Source organism: Pholcus phalangioides, unplaced genomic scaffold (assembly GCF_987345545.1).
Source record: "Pholcus phalangioides strain wild (caught in Gottingen) unplaced genomic scaffold, Ppha-v1.0 ptg000031l_1, whole genome shotgun sequence".
In the NCBI taxonomy this organism is placed as follows: domain Eukaryota; kingdom Metazoa; phylum Arthropoda; class Arachnida; order Araneae; family Pholcidae; genus Pholcus; species Pholcus phalangioides.
The window spans coordinates 2,000,744-2,017,696 of NW_028301621.1; the positions used below are offsets into that span (position 1 = coordinate 2,000,744).

General features: G+C 35.2%; 1 protein-coding gene across 6 annotated transcripts in view; it reads right to left on the minus strand.

Annotated features, from left to right (window-relative positions):
- The window catches only part of LOC149066985 (ubiquitin-associated protein 1), a 34,672-nt gene extending 18,080 nt beyond the window's left edge, over positions 1-16,592 (minus strand). Inside the window, exons 1-4 of one of the 6 annotated variants that reach the window (XM_089252819.1) lie at positions 16,374-16,592; positions 8,058-8,124; positions 6,636-6,757; positions 2,558-3,448 (exon numbers count right to left, since the gene is read on the minus strand). In XM_089252819.1, the coding sequence (XP_089108945.1) occupies positions 2,558-3,448; positions 6,636-6,757; positions 8,058-8,079 (1,035 nt within the window). In that variant the 5' untranslated portion in view covers positions 8,080-8,124; positions 16,374-16,592. Of the gene's footprint in view, positions 1-2,557; positions 3,449-6,635; positions 6,758-8,057; positions 8,125-16,339 lie in introns of all 6 variants that reach the window. The other 5 variants (XM_089252818.1, XM_089252820.1, XM_089252822.1 and 2 more) reach the window with 5 other exon arrangements.
- Positions 16,593-16,953: the final 361 nt, after the last annotated feature.

Sequence of the window (16,953 nt, forward strand, 5' to 3'; positions counted from 1 at the left end):
AATGATGAATATGGAAGGAAGACTGGTTTCTTCCGCTTGAAAGAAGCAGGGTCGGCAGTTTTTTCCAAGCGGAAGAAACCGCCCAACTCTTGAAAAGATTGATGCAGTTATTAATTTGCATACACGATAAAATTAGTGAAATTAAATTTACTTAATGTTATAAAAAATATATATTTGCTATATCTAAAGTATAAATTCTAACTTATATGGTAAATTATTGAAGGAAAACTCATTTTTTCCGCTTGGAAGAAACCTATTTCTTCTGGCTGGTTTTTTTTGCTTCGGAAGAACTGTCCAACCCTAGTAGTGATCAAGGCTTTTTTTTCATCAGCAGACATTCCGTCCATTATTGAAGTGTACACTCCCAGTGCAGATAATGGCAAGAAAGACCTTCCTGGAAAACCATTGCCACTTGCACTGATCATGTCTGCTTCAATCATGGACGTCTGTCGATGAAAAGTCCTCAATCACTACTACTAAACCAGACATGCACCTCGTCTATATTCCTCTGCGGAACTTCTAACAAACCTCAATCACTGCATAACAGACAGGAAAGTTTGAATATTCCTAAACTTAAGTGCTGTGAGGGCATATCTTCCCCCTCCTCAATGTTATTTTAGATGGTTTCTCCTTGATTATTGTTGAAAGTGTTTTTTGAGAGAAAGAGTGGCTTTTACTGTCTGTAGATATACTAATTAGGGTTTCTCTTCAGGGATCCCACACCTAAAATACACCTGGGAATTTCCCGGGAATCTTGCCACTTTTCTTGGGATCTTGTAATGGGACGTGTGGTTTTTACGGAGGGGAAAAATGAGCTGATCAGTTGCTAGCTGAATAGTTTTTTTTAACCTTCAGAAAATAACTTTCAGATGTCTTTATGTTATTTTAAGACATACCAGGTACATTTTCAGTCTTTGAAGGAAATACATTCTCTCATGAACATATTACTCATTAGAAATTACTTAATTTGAAATTACTCATCAGTAATTTTTGGATCATTTGGGTGTATTGTAACTCTAATAATCTAAATATTGCTATAATATTTTATCATGTGTATATATTGTTTATAATTGCATTTTTAATTGGGTTGCTTTATTTTTGAAATATATTACATCCATATTTGTTATGGGCATCTTTTTTTCAGCCACTTCGCTGGGCATTTTGCCTGTTGTGGTGTTGTATTTGTATATAATAGGTGATACATTTCTCAGGATTTTACAAAAAAGTAAAAGGAAGAAAAAACGGTGGATAGATGGCTCAAAGGACCAGAGAAAGAAAGATGGGTAGATACGCTATTGACAAAAGGGTGGAGCAGGCAAACATCTGCATTAGAATATATGAAAAATCCTTCTATAGATTTCGACAATACCAAAAGAGGTAGAAATATAGGTGAGGAAAGACAGTCAAGTACAAAGTTTTTTCCTTGTGCAAGACACTCCACAACAAAGCTGCTGGAAAGTTATGCAGCTTTGCTCCACAATTTGTGGACAGCAAGACAAGAAAGCAGATGATCAGATTACCTTTTGCATCGCTTAATCTTGGTAAGTGGTATTTTGGTTGACAGTTTTTATTTCATTTTGGCAGCATTTTCAGCATGTCGTTGGCATACAAAAACTTTTCGGAGCCAGAAGTACGGTCATGGTCCCCCCCCCCCCCATATCCTGGAACAGGGCCCTAGGTTGGGATCTTTGGCAGGCCTCCAAACCAGACTTTTCATGGGCTTCTCTACAGTGCATTAATGGCATAAAAAATACAAGAGATGATAATTGCTCTGTCAACCCCACCCTTGTGGGGGATATGAGCGCAGTACAACCTTGATTATCAGAGCTAATGTAGGGAAAGAGGCTCATGGATTACCATGAAAAATCTGACAAATAATTTTTTTTGCACCATTGAAGTAATTACAAAATAGTTGGGATAAAGTACATGTTTATGCATTTTTTTTTCATGCTTTTTAATTCAGTGCATTCAGTTGCTCATATTATTCATGGCCCAACAATCAAAATTTAAGTTCAGAGATAGAAATAAAAAACCTTATTTATAAAATTAACTTGATAAGCCGGCCCTGATTTCTGCAACAAGTGGGGCATTCACTTGGGCTTCCTCAAAATTTTATCCTCTAAATTAAAACAGAATACAGTGAATCTGCAGACCAAAAAAATATTGTCGTGTAGAGGGGGATTACCATCAAGAGGCAACATCATCATCTCGTGTCACCAAATTTATGTTGTTGTTTGGCATCTCGAAAATATTTCAATCTTCCCCATAATATTATGTTTAGTAAATACAATTTATATTATATTTATAATGAGTATAACAATTTTTAGTTCTTTATATTTGCAATCATTGGTATGTCACGTAAATTTCTCCAATTATTAAATATTAATTAAGAATACTATATATAATTTATATTTTTTACTTTTCCTTGCTTTCCGCTTTTTTTTTTTTTTGAGAGAAACCCAAATCCTAATGGTTTCCCCCATGCCTCTTTATGGTAATTACTTTTTGAAAAAAAAATTGGTAAAGAAAAAAAAAGTGAAAATTAATGCAAACTCACTTGTGTCAAACTTTTAGTTCTAGTTGCAGGTGGTGTGTGAGACCTTTCCACTTTAGGCACTGCTTCATCATTTGGCAACAGGTTAGTTAGATCCGGAATGCTTTTAGAACTACGCAGTGGAATGACGGGATGCTCTATGACGTTTCCCACACTACTGACAACAGATTTCTTATTTTGATCAGCGATCGACGATACGAAAGGCACTTGTGAAAGTGCAACGTAGGCTGGGCCGGTGGTATCACTAGTGAAGCTATTACGCTTGGCTTTCTCGTTCGGCCAATGCGTACCCGATTGTCCACTGAGTGCACCGGGCATGTTAGGATAAGAGTAAGATAAATAATTTTCACTATTCTTAGCGAACGACTTTGAAACTGAAGAAGCGCTGCTCACGGGTACGGTTGCAGGTTGCGACTGCGAGTTTTCCGTCGACTTGCTAAGATCAAAAGAATCGGGTAAGGGAAAACTAACTGACTTAGACACATTCCCCGACGACATCGCCGAAGTATCCTGATCATCTACGGGTAACTTAGCAGGAGCAGGCTCTTTTTGACTTTTACAAAGGTCCTGAAAGACTGTACTAAGTTCTTCTATATCATTAATAGTCTGCAACTCCATGTAATCGAACGGGCTCGAAGAATCATTTTCGAAATCTGAGAGGTTAATCTTTTTTACATTGTCAGATCTTGCCAAAGACACATTCTTGCTCAGTGATTTCGATTTAGGCTGAAGAATTGATGCAACCGACCATAAGGGTTGCATGCTCGTCGAAGCTCCATTTGAGGTCGTCGAGGGCTGTTTTATTTTGGCAGTTTTCTGATTCTGTTTCTCCTTGGCTTTTTCTTTTTCCATTTTGAAGTCAGCCAAAACTTTGCTTTCGATTGAGAATTCATACTGTTTGAATGAAGAGAAGAAAAACATAATGAAAAACATTGCTCGAGTGAAAACATACAAAAATAACTTTCCTCATTATACAAATGACTTACATATTACAAATATAGACAACTAGCTACAATACCCGGCGCTGCCCGGGTTTCCTTCAATGAGGCTTTTTGGATCATGCGATATCTCCCTCTTTCTTTGAGGGACATGCAAACCGTGTCTAAGTTAACCAATATGGCGACGTCCTGCGCGACTCATGAAATAAACAAATCTAAATTTAAAGAAACGTAGAAATGAATAGCCCCCCCCCCTTTTTTTATGGGTGTTAGGTATTTCGATTCCCTCCCCCTGAACTTCAAGTTATCTATTTCTGCCTGTTTCAGCTTCCAAAAATGCTTAATTAAAGCTGTGGAATTTTTTCGATGCACTTTACGGGGCCCATAACTAATTTTAAAAACATCCTAAACTATATGAATTTATGCAAATAAATATCAAAAGACAATACGGAGACATTAATTTTCATGATTGAGAAGATATAAATAAAAAGTTGAAATCAATGTTATTACATGGATATCCAACTCAAAAGTAGATCCGGCAAATTATTCATATTTTTAATTTTCTGGGCTTCGTATCTCCAAGTGAATTCATTATTTCAAAAATCGAGAATTCAATTTAATTTTTAAAATTATTGATGTGGCAGGAAACCCCCCCCACCCCTCCCCCACTAAATTTCCGTACTTATGCAGTTAAATCGGCAATTTTAATACTGATTTCTATGAGGATCACCCTTTTCCTGACCCTCAAAGCGATGATGGTAATGACTATGACGTCTATTCAAAAAGCCTCATTACTGAGAGTATTGAAAATGTGGCAAACCATTATAAAGGCATAAACTATTATACATAACTGGCAGCATTAAAGAAGTGACAAACCATTGTAAACACATAAACACGTCTGAAACTCATCGCTAGGGAACCACGGTAACCAAAGTAAACGTTCGGAAAGTGATTGTTGAGGCCCAAAAACCATTGTTGCCGGACAGTTTTTTGCCCATTTGGGGCATTTGCCCTGGTCTGACGAAATTTTAAAGTAGCCTATCGTTTAAGTTGGGTCCCATTTGGTATATATGCAAAATTTGGCGACGATCGATCTAAAATTGTAGATTTGTATAGAGAACACGCACGCACGCACGCACACACACACACACACAGAAAATCAATTTTATATATATAGATGATAGAAAACATGTGCGATTTCACACTAATCATACAGTGCACCATAAAAGTTTAGGCACAACACTAATTTTGAGTTTTAAGTTTTAATCAATGATAATTGTGAAGCTTTACGCATTTTGTGCAGGATTCCTGAGACAAATGAATAACACAGAACAAAAACAAAACATAAATCTTGAATATTTGCCAAATTATAGCGAAAACAATAAAAATTCATGCCACAAAAAAATTTCGTGATTGCCATTGCTTTTTATAACATCAAACACATGATTTTCCATCAAGAGTACCAAACCATGCTTTCTCAATTGCATTTTTCAGTTCTGAAGCCGGGGAATATTGTTTTCCATTGCCAATACATGACGTGTGTAAGGATATGCCATAGGTTTTCTTTGGGGTAGAGGTCTGGCTGCTTTAGAACTGAGACTGTTTCGGCTCTGAATCACTCTTTTCGTTGACTTTGATATCTGGAAGGAAGAATTATACTCATACCAGTACTAAACCACACATGCACTTCGTCCATATGCCTCTGTGGAACTTCTAATGAATTGGTACATGTTGGAATGTGCGTGTATATGTTGTGAACCTGACATGAAGTTTGTTTCTGTGTAATGCTTGTTATGTGTAGTGCTGCCACCTGCCATCAACTCTTCTTACTATGACTGAAGTGTAATGATTGAGTAATTTTATTATTGTGGTCCTGTTGCTTTCTGTAGTGAGACTTTTCAAGCATTATACTGCTGGAAAGTCCAGCTTGAACTATCTAATATTTCTACAAATGGTAATAAATAGATTCCAAGTGTTTTCTTGGTACATTTCTGAATTCTGACTACCATTTAAGAATGCCAATGAGGTCTGCCCATCATAAACAACCCCCCCCCCCCATACCATCACTGAAATTCCACTTTGCTGGGTATTGAATAAAGTTCTCGGATTCTTTCTTAGATCATGCCAATGATAAGAATAGTAGTCTGGACCATCTATATAAATTCAACTTCTTTTCCTCATTGAAGAGTAAATGCACCTCAATGCAACATATGGTTTTGAGTCCTGTCCAATGGTAAGATGCTCGTCTTCCAACACGAAGGTTACTATCAAGCTATCGAGGTCCATGGGTTAGATTCCAGTGGGGGAAGAGAACATTGAAATCAAGTTCTTTACTTACGATGCCTCTGGGGCAACCACAGATAGATGCATGGTAATATCACTGGAGTTGGTATGCAGTAAAATAGTTAAATTGTGCTTGCCTATGGTGTCATTTTGAAAAGGACACATGAATCATTTTGTTCATTTGCATATAGCCGACTTCATGAATTCGTTTTTGAACAATTTCTCTTGAAATATTCATTTCTGTTCTGTTTTATTTATGTGAAGCAAGTCTTCGTATTTTTCTTTTGTCATGTTAACTTGTCACTACGGGTCTTCTAGATCTCGATTTTGGTTTATATATGCCCACCACATGTCAGCATTCTGTAGATACCTTGTTTAAATCAGTTTAATTCAATAGAAATTTGAGAAACAGATTTACCTTGTGACCTCAGTATACATATCCATACTTCCTTATTAGAGGACTGAGTGGATTTTGGCATGGTGCTTGCCTTGCATTCAAGGTTTATGTAGCAACAATAAAATACACCCCTGTTGTGACGTAAATCTACGGGTGTATTGAAATTTGCATAGATTTCATTCCGTGCTATACTTTTTGAGGCATATAAAGTTCGATTTTTTAATTTTTCTTTGAAGTTTTTAGTTTTTATGAAACCTTCACTTTATATATTTTAGAATACATGATTTCTGATCACTGATAAAATTATTAACAAAATCTATCATTTATTTCAATTTCATTAAAGAATACACTGTGTGTGCCTAAGCTTGTGTGGTGCACTGTAGCTGGTTTTTATGCACAGCATGTTACAATGCTTAGTGCACCCTTGAAAACTGTGTCTTCATAGGGTAAAAAAAGACTTCACCTTCTCAGACAGCAACTCTTGCGGAACTTCATATCTGACAGCATCTTCAGGAAGAACAACTGTACGTGGAGGGAAAAATTTTTGTCCAATCGAAAAAGGTATACCATCTAAGTACGTAGACACTGCAAAAAATAGAAACAAGACAATTATTTTGAAATCCAAATTCACAAGAAATGACACTTACTCTTACAAACTTGTGACAGACAAACAATTGATAAGTAAATGGAAAAGATGTTCAAATAAATGGCACATTGTTCCGGACAATATTGTAGACAATGTTGTGGACTAGTTGCAAAATTGAGTGGCACCTGTAATCAGAATACAGAATATCTAATCGAGGTTTTGTTGTTGTCATTCAATGGTGAATACTTTTCTAACTAAAGGGCCACAGAATGTTTTGAGCTTTCAATAAACCTTTCATGTACATGAGTCATTGCATCTTCAGAAGTTGATGATGTAAATGTTTTTTTTTAGAATCTCAGACTGCATTCATGGGAATTGTCTTCTGACTTGAATGGAGCACCGGGTATTGATGGCTGAATGAATGAACGTCAGGAATCAGCCACCAGACTTATCCCATTGCCAACGTATTCAGGGCTAGGTAAAAAGGCACTTTCATACACACCCTTTGCCAGTACAGAGAAATCAAAGGATTTTCAAACACCCAAACTGCTACAATTGGAGAAAAGATGGCATGAGAGCCGCTGTGTCATAGTCATGAGTAGAATGAAGGAAATAAATAACTGTGACCCTGCCAACCAACAAAATATTTCAGGATGCATGGTGAAGCCCTAACAACCTATCAGGTTCACTGTACAGAATAGCTGTATAATACGTATTATCCATTCTTAAGAAATTTTCCTTATGGTGAGTTTAGAAAATAACAATTATGCAGGCTTCACAAAAATAAACTATTCATTACAATAAAATTTATAAACATAACATAATTTGAAAACAGTTGTTGCGAGTTTTCCCCATGGTGACAGCAAGCGAAAGGGTGGGAGTGTGAGAGGTTTCTCGCCAAACATCAGCGGCTTGGAGGAATATGCTAAAAAATCAATACATCACTGACTTTTGAAGATGTCCATCAATCATAATGTGAAACATTGAATGAATACTCAAACGTTCGATGACACTTCAGCTTTAAAAACCATTCACAATAGTGATAGAATATTTAACGAGGTAGGTAAGAATCACAGCCAGGGAAATAAACAAGTTTGGGGGGGGGGTTGCTATTCAAAACCTACTTTGAACCATGGGTTTGAGTGTAAACATCACATTCATTATAATTGGTTATCTTATTATTGAAACAAGGCTCAAAAGAATGTTTGCATTATCACAGTCAATAAAGCATGCGTGCGTCATTAATAGGGACATCATGATTTACAACACAACGCGATAAACACAGAAAAGCACACATACGTTCCTTTTTGTCAAAGTCCATATCAGAATATGAGAAAATGCAACCTCAGTAGTCACATCGCAGCTGCTAGGAGAGAATAAAGAAAACAATATATATATCTATATATATATATGCACATTGTATGCATATGACCCATCTTACCTTACACATAATAAAGATATATGAATAATACACTCAAAAGCAATCAAATTAAAGACAACTGATGATATGCGTAATAAGTGTTATGGGCAGCTTGTTAGTGCTGTTTAATAAAATACGGGATATAAGTGTACAGTGTTTTATAGTGTACAAGTTTTACTCCCTCTTAGTTGACCTTTTGGCACATTAACCCAGGCCTGCGGCCACAAAATGCATGGTTGAAAATAAAATGGGATTCACCTGTTTGGCTTTACTCTTAAGGGCACTCTGGCATTTCTGTGCCCTATTTTCCACCAAGTATTTGCAAAATAGATTATTTCAATATCATCTTTTAGAAATTAGCCTATCTTCTTTTGAAACACCCTGTATGTTTGCCTAAGCCTGAAATAACCTCCGTTATAACCTCCATTGTTCCACGGAAGATGGACGTTATATTGGGAGGCCATTATATCGGAAAGATAATATATAGAACAGTTGTTATTTAAAAACATTTGAGACTTTTCCTACCAGTCATTGTAATGGAATGATTGCTATATGTTGACTGTATATTTAAAATCAGTTTAAGCAACAAAATTTTCAACTGCCATCAAAATGACTACTTGGTGGTTCTAGGTAGAGGTAGTTTTTAAAAATTAATGGAATGACTTAAAATTTTCACATTATTGCTCCAAAGATCCCCTCCGACGAATTAGAAAAAAGTCAGAAAAAAATTAAAAAAAATAGAATTGCAAATAGCAATCAAAGTTTGAAAAGCAGCCAGAATGACCACACAGTAAATCTAGAGTTAAATGGGATTGAACAATAAGGTCAATGCATTTAGATAAATAGATAAAATCATGCTATGAACGAAAACTCATTAAAACCCAAGGAACAGGTAACAAATGGATGGAGAAGATAGACCCAATACACGAGACGTAACCATTATGTGACAGGATTGAACATAATAGTATTCAACACAGTCATAATCGCTAAAGCAAAATGTTTTACATTGTTCTGCAACAAGCTCTCAGCTAACGAAAAATGCTTAACAGTAAAAATTCCCATAACAGTGTTACAAAAAATATGTAGGATGTAGGATATTATGTCAGTTTTTGCCTATAAATAGTGCAAAAAGTCAATAACTTGTATTGACTGTAATTGGATTGTTTTCTGTAGCATGGTATTAAATAAATAAATTAAAAAAAAAAAAACTTATTTAAAAATGAAATTAACGAATTTCTCAGTAAATCTCACCAAATTGGCCACAAACTATAATAATTTGGTGATGTCATGGCGCCAGAGAAAATTATGAAATCTCACAAGAATGGTGGAGAACTTTCTTAAATTTTCCTTTGACTGCATAAAAGCACCGCCAAAGTGAAACTAAGGAGCAGTTTGTTTAGTAGTTGAATAAGAGAATATCTCTTCTATGTTAGAGAAGCTGTATGTAGCTGTTCTGTAAAATAAAGGTGTGTTGTCCTTCAAATTATTTCATGTTTTGCCATCTAGTGTTTATGAGAAATTATTATTATTAGAAATTATTATTAACTTTATCTGAAATACTTTGGTGTCGGAGTGGGGTTAATTCAAGACTTGAATGGTAAAGATCAGAGGGATGAACATGGACGAGATGCAAGAGCAGCAGAACCAGTTGATGACTTATGGATCAAATAAAGTGAGGCATTGTGGTCAGGGTTGTTTGGTTTAAACCTTGGTTTTAACCAAGTGGTTTTTTTCAAAAAATCAAATAAAAGTTGCCTAAATATAATTTTTTTCCTTGAAAAATATCATATTGGTTCATTATTAGCCAAAATGTTTCATTTTTACCACATTTTATATCCTTGGGGTACATTCTGATGGTATATCTTTAAATGACATAAGATTTTATAAGCGGTTTTTTTCAAAAAGTCTCATAAAAGTGGCCAGAATATATATATATTTTTCATATGAAGTATCTTAGTTATTTAAAGTTATACACAAAAGCCAAAATTTCTCATTCTTACAACATTTTCTACCCTTTGGCTACATTCTGATGTTCTATCTTTAGCAAATTCATGAATAAGGATTGCATCACACATCTAAATGTAGTGGTGTATTATCTCACAGGGTTTCTTTTTCCCTTCACAAAGAAGCAGCAACGGTAGTGACACCATCATGTTAGGGGCAGGTGGTCCTATAATCCAATAAAGACATCAGCGGTCCTTAAAGGACAAAGACCAGTGTACTAGTAGTTACATTACCTCACATACATTTTCATTTTCTTTCCCATAAGAAGTAGCACGTCTCCTACTGTATATCTCCCAGTCTTAATATTCTCTCTCTCTCTCTCTCTCTCTATCAATAGTAGTTTTTTTTATACTTTCACACACACACTGTTAAGCCCAGTTAATCAGGGTTCTACTGAATAATAATAACAGATTTATGAAAAATAATCAGCTATATACAGGGTGATTATAATTTGAAGTTTTGATTCCATAACTATTCAATAAGAACTACTGGTCAGAATGACTTGAAAATTTGCATGAATATTCCTGAAGCAATTGAAGTTTCTTTCGCAAAAGGAAAAAAAAAAATGCAAGTAGTGCAAAATGTGCAGGTAGATGATGCTGTACTTGGCCAGCAGCATAATCTATTTTGTGCAACCACATCGTTTTGGCACTTCCACAGCATCAGTGTGTGGATAGAACTTCTATCAAGATGCACATTGCAATACCAGCAAAGCAGCTGCTGAAAACCCATTTTGACAGGATGCACCTTAACCCTTTTAACTTCTGGCTGTGGGGGGTACCTCAAAATGTCATAAACAGTGGTCAGATTGCAAAATTTGGTGAATTGCAATCTCCAGCACATCCCCTATATGTTAGAAGTTCCTCAGGAATATTAACATGGGGGGCGCGTTTGGTTTAATGAAGCTGAATTGCAAGCACATCCACATCATAACCATGGCATACTCCGATTCTGTTGTTGAACAACAATTTTTGTGCTTTCAACCTCAGGTTGGACAACATATTTAACATTTCTTAAGTAAGTTGTAGTTATTTGTTCAATTACTTCATTTTTTGTGATGTTTCCATGAATTATGAAATCGTGGAATGCTATAATTAAGGTATCATTTTGCCATGACCGGCTATCGTTTTCATTTTGCGAGCAAATTTCCCACATGTTGGATGATATCATTAATTTTACATTTTTAAGTATTTTTTCCCCTTTAACAAATAAAATTGCATTTTTTCAGGAATATTCATGTCAATTTTCAAGTCATTTTGACAATCGTTCTTTTTTTACAGTGTTTTGAAATCAGAACCTTAGTTATAATCACCCTGTATATCGTAAATCGTTGCTAATTAATCTGCATTATTTATGCTTCATTAAATACATTATATTCACTTAATTTTTATTACTTTTTGCGAAATAGCTTCCTAATTAAGTGTACTGAAAGAAACTGGAGAAAAACCTTTATATACTATATGATTAATAATAACATTGAAAGAATTTTCAAACACACAGTAATCCATTGAGTTGAGCAAAAAATAATTAAATTGCAAAAGTTGGTTTTTGTTAAAATGTAAGAAATATTTATTGATTAATTAGTATGGGAATAGTGTTAATTACATTAATAAACATTTTATTTTTGTTAATTATTGGAAGTTTAAATGATTTTTCAGAAATTTCATTGTTTTTAATGTTAATACTATTTAAAACAAAAAAACTGGTTTAAACCAAAAAAACCTGGTTTAAACCAAAAAAAAACCCCCAGATTTTTGGTTTTTTTTCAAAAAAAACCGGTTATTTTACCAACCCTGATTGTGGATGAGATGAACAAATCCATAATCGCAGTGAATGACAAGATAGAGTCAATGGGTTCAGCCATCAAAGAGGATCTCACCTCCATTGCCATTGTCAACTCCATTGCTGCTGTCAACACCTCCATTGTTAATGTGAAAGATGTCATCAGCATGAAGCAAGACATTGCCAGTGTGAAGAACGACATCGCTGCAGTTGAAAGTAGAATAGATGCAGTGGAAGGAACTGTTGCTGCAGTATATGAGAAGCTCTCAAAAAATATACTTGAACTAGAAGAAAATTCAAGAGCCAATGTCTTCCGCAGAAGCCCACCTTGTCTTGCCAGTCATCGTTGACGTCAACCAGCTGAACATTAAGCCATTGATATACGATGGAAAGATAACGTGGTCGATGCTCAGGACACAGTTTGAGATCATTGCCTCCACAAAAGGATGGGACTGTGTTTTTAAGGTATTCAAATTTGCAGCCGCACTCAAAGAAGCAGCAGAAATGCTTCTGACACTGGCCGATGAAGAACGGTCCAACTATCAAGCTCTTACAAATGTGCCCGACATCACAGATGTTTACGAGAAGAGATCTTTGACCTGCTGTTTGACGACCTCCAGGTGCTCTTCTTCCACCAGAAGATTATGTTGAAGAAGGAAGCACCTTGAGGATGAGCATTGATAATTTTTTATGGGCAGTATATGTTTGATATAGTTTTGGATGTGTATTCAACATCCATATTTTTTATGGGCATCTTTTTTTCAGCCACTTCGTTGGGCATTTTGGCTGTCGTGACCTTTGTATTTGAATCTCTCGTATGTTAGAGAAGCCGTATGCCAATGGCTCTTTTTTTAGCATATATTGTTAAATCGCTGCTCATGAATATTTGTACATGAATGTTCTGTAGAGTAAATCTGTGTTGTCCTTCAAATTGCTTCGTGCTTTGCCATCTCGAGTGCTTGTGAGACATTATCTGTGTTCCATTCTCACGTGGGCTCCTAGGAACCCTGCGATTGCACATTATCCAGAACATAGTTTCCAAACTTTTTGTTCCATCGCCCCCTTCATTGGAAATTTTTTTCTCTCATCGCCCCCCAACTCAAGTGAACCCATAGGATCCCGTGTTAAATACATAGCTTCTATCGCCCCTCTGAACCATTCCATCGCCCACCAGGGGGCGATATTGCCCACTTTGGAAAACACTGATCTAGAACAATAGTGTTTTCTACCTGGAAGTGTTCTCCCCAAGCATGTTTGTTTTTTCCTCTCTCTTAGAATTCTTCCAGAGATGGTTCTGCAGTAGCGCTCACAGCTCTGCAAGTTATGCTACCAATATTCTGTACATTCTGCTTCCAGAGTCATAATTGAAAAAAAAAACCCACAAAAAGCTAACGACATCAAATATTCTTCATAAAAACAATTCAAAAATTTCTACATCAGTTTCGATTCAAATATTGCTGTTCGTTTTGGCTTTGACAAAACCCATTCTTCTATGAAAATATGAAGTTGATCCAGCTTGTAATATTAAAAAAAAACATAGTGAAAAAATTTTGTAATAAGGAAAACACTTTAAAAACGGAAAGTATTGGTAAGACCTGAATAAAATGTTTCTTGACGGTACCACAGCACCCAGGCTGTTCTTATCAAGCGGACCAATAGGGTGGCATAATAAAGTATTAGTAGGCCTAAGAGTTGGGAGACCACAAAAATGAGTTGTACAAAGCAGATTTTAAATGGGAATATTATACACAGGATCCACTGTAGCTGGGTATAACGTCACACAAAAGAAATGTTGAAAACAAATATATACATGCATTTTCAAATATTATCCTTCACAAAATCCAATTTAAACAGTATATAATCAACCAATAATTACAGTCGATCGAGGACAAATAATTTACTACAGTTAATATGTTTGTTCATGATCACTGAACTTACTCTCCTGACTGATATTCATCTCAGCCATACAGTAGCAAAAATGTCATTCAACAGCGCACCACAATCACTGAAATACGAAAGAAAAAACAACAAACGTATGGATTTACCGACACAGTTTCACGAAAGCGATAATTTAAGGACTCATTCAAGTTTTAGAATTTCAAATGATTTCCATATGAATCAATCACTGCCCATTTCAGTTCATTACCTTTACTGCTATTGGTTACTAGTAATAATAGGCTTTTGTATAGAGCACCAAGTTTGAAGAGTTTGTTATCATTTTAGAGATTATTTTTTGCTTATACATTGTATTGCATATACTTTTTTCCCAGCATGTTACATTGTTTTTCTTGTTGGAATCTCATTTCGGATTTGTTTCATCACATTTCATACTTCCATTTCAATTAATATTTTGCAAGCTACTAGATGTTAGTTTTAATTCCGCAACCATGTTTTTATCGAACCCAGAGAGCTTTTCCTGCCCAGACCATTGTATTATTTAAAAAGAGTTGAGAGTAAAAATCCTCCTTCATGGTCACCCCTCAGATGCAGTCATGGACACCATTTTCATCATTTGTTGCATTGGACTAAAACCCCCATACTGACACCAAATTTTGATTCAAATTATTCTAACTAGATGGCAGCACAAGTTATAATACTTGATCAACTTTTTGGCTCCTTATGAATGAAATTTTGCTGTGAAGTTTTTCATGTTTGGCAACTCTGATGTCAGTTTTCTGGTGCGTTTGCATCTTTTATATGATTCCCCGCTGTTTAATTTAGCTCTTCCTAATCACTGCTCTCCATCACTAACAGACGAGATTCTGGCAAGAAAAAATTAATGTCATTGAATACGGTGAAAAACTTAAAATGGGAGGTTGTGCTCTGGCAAATGAATTCAGTGTTCAGGAAGACACATATGTTTTATATTGGAAAGGCATGTTGGTAGAGAATGACTGAAAAATGGAAATCAAGATAAGAAAAATAAATTTCTGAAGACAAAAAAGATTTGCTATAGACGCAGTCGTGTATGCGATTTGTTTGTTTCAGCAAGATTTTACCTGTTTCTGACCCAATTCCACAAGAAAAAGCTCGAACACGAAGCTGCAGAACTCTGACTTATCAACCTCAAATGATTAGTTGGATCGTCCTCGTGTGTCATGAAATTATACTTCCGAAATTGTGGGTGAATCTGCTGATGGCAACAGTAAAATGTGCGAAAAATGGCAAAAAATTATAGGGGGATATTTAGCCCATGATATGAGGTGGGTCAATGTCCGAGAAGGAGTTGGAATTCCAAAACATGCGAATTCAAATTCAGCGTGTAAACTTTGTAAAATATTTCTTTCGTAATTTTAATTGTGTATCTGAACAATAACTAGTAGGTAGGTACCTTGTATTGTCAGAATTTTGTTAATTTGCAAACAAAGAACCATTTCAGTTATTGTTAATACTGTATTTTACAGTTTTAACAGGAACCCCCTCTTGTACGGACAAATTTTTAGTCCCGCGAGTGTCCACAAAAGAGTGGTTTTTAATGTATTTTCAATCCCATACATGGTCTAGGATGTTATATTTATAATCTTGCGTGATCCCTTATTTAATTAAAGAATTTTGTTTTGTTATTTTTTGTTTTTAACAGCACTTTTTTTTTTCTTTGGCGAGAAAGATGTCTGAAAGCATGACTCTGTTTCAGTCTTGGCGCCTTCCTGTCATGCTTTTGGGCATTTTTCTTACTAAAAAAAAGAATCTCCAACACATTGTCAAAAGGGGTAAAAGACACTATTCTAGATTAATTTAAAAAACACTTTCGTGAATACTTCACGCAAATCTACATAAAACCATTATTATCCTGTGAAATGTGCTCACTCCGCATAAATTACCCACCAAATTTACAGAACAGCCATATCTCCCTCAAACTTAAGCCAAAACAAAATTTCTCAATAGCCAATAATCAAAACCAAATTACTATGAGTAGGAGGGGGGGGGGGGAGAAGATCGAATCAACGTGGCTTATTATTCAATTGCTACTTTTCATCCAAAGCAAGGGACTTGGATGAAGAGATGTAAATAAATTTACGCATCAACAGCAACAAGCCGATGACCTCGAGAGCCGATTTTTTTCCCCTTCAAACTTCCTTGAATCGCGAAGATATCTGTCAATGACTTGACAGTAAAAAGAAAATAAACGCGATATTTTAATTCAATAACATTGCTCAAATTGACAAGGAAATTCTTAGGCAAAAAAGTTTTTTTTTTTTTTTTTTCAAAAAGAGGAAAGGAGAAAAAAAGAAAAATTGTACAAATAATTAATCTCTCGCAATAGAGCTCACCGAGCGAGATAAAACTACACACGTAATTAATAACTATTTTCTGTATATGAGTTACAGCTCGACGATTTCAATATAAGAGCAGTAAAAAAAAAGTGTTTCATTACTTCTCTCATTACAGTTAATGAATGACTCACTCACTGGCTGTTTGTCTACAATAATAATGAAGTTATAACTATAGCTGATGAGACTCTTCATGACAGCGCTTCACCGATTTTTTCCTCTGTTCATCCTCAAAATTTATTTCTTTTTCTGACACGAAACAGCAAACATCAGTACAAAAAAAAAACTAAAACACAAAATTACGTAAAATTATTTGTTAGTAAGATTGTAGTTACGATCATCGTTTCGACGCGGTCACGGTGCAAGCAAAGACGATTCCTTTTTTGTAAACATAGAAAAAAAAAAAAAAACAATGACGTCGAAAAACCTCCGAACAATATAATAATTTCAGACCATATCTTTTGAACGGAAAATTTTTTTACTCATTCAAAAATCACGTTTATAGTATTTAAAATATAAAATATTCATAAAATACAACATTTTCATTTGAATGAAAAGGTAACTAGATGGTATGAAAAAAGTTTAATCACATTATTTCTCGGATACAAACAATTTGTACAGTTTTATGACTAAATTTTTAATGTGTAACTCTTATTTGAGACACATTATAATTAACTGCAACTTTAATGTCAAATAAAAGGTTAAACTATACGGTTTT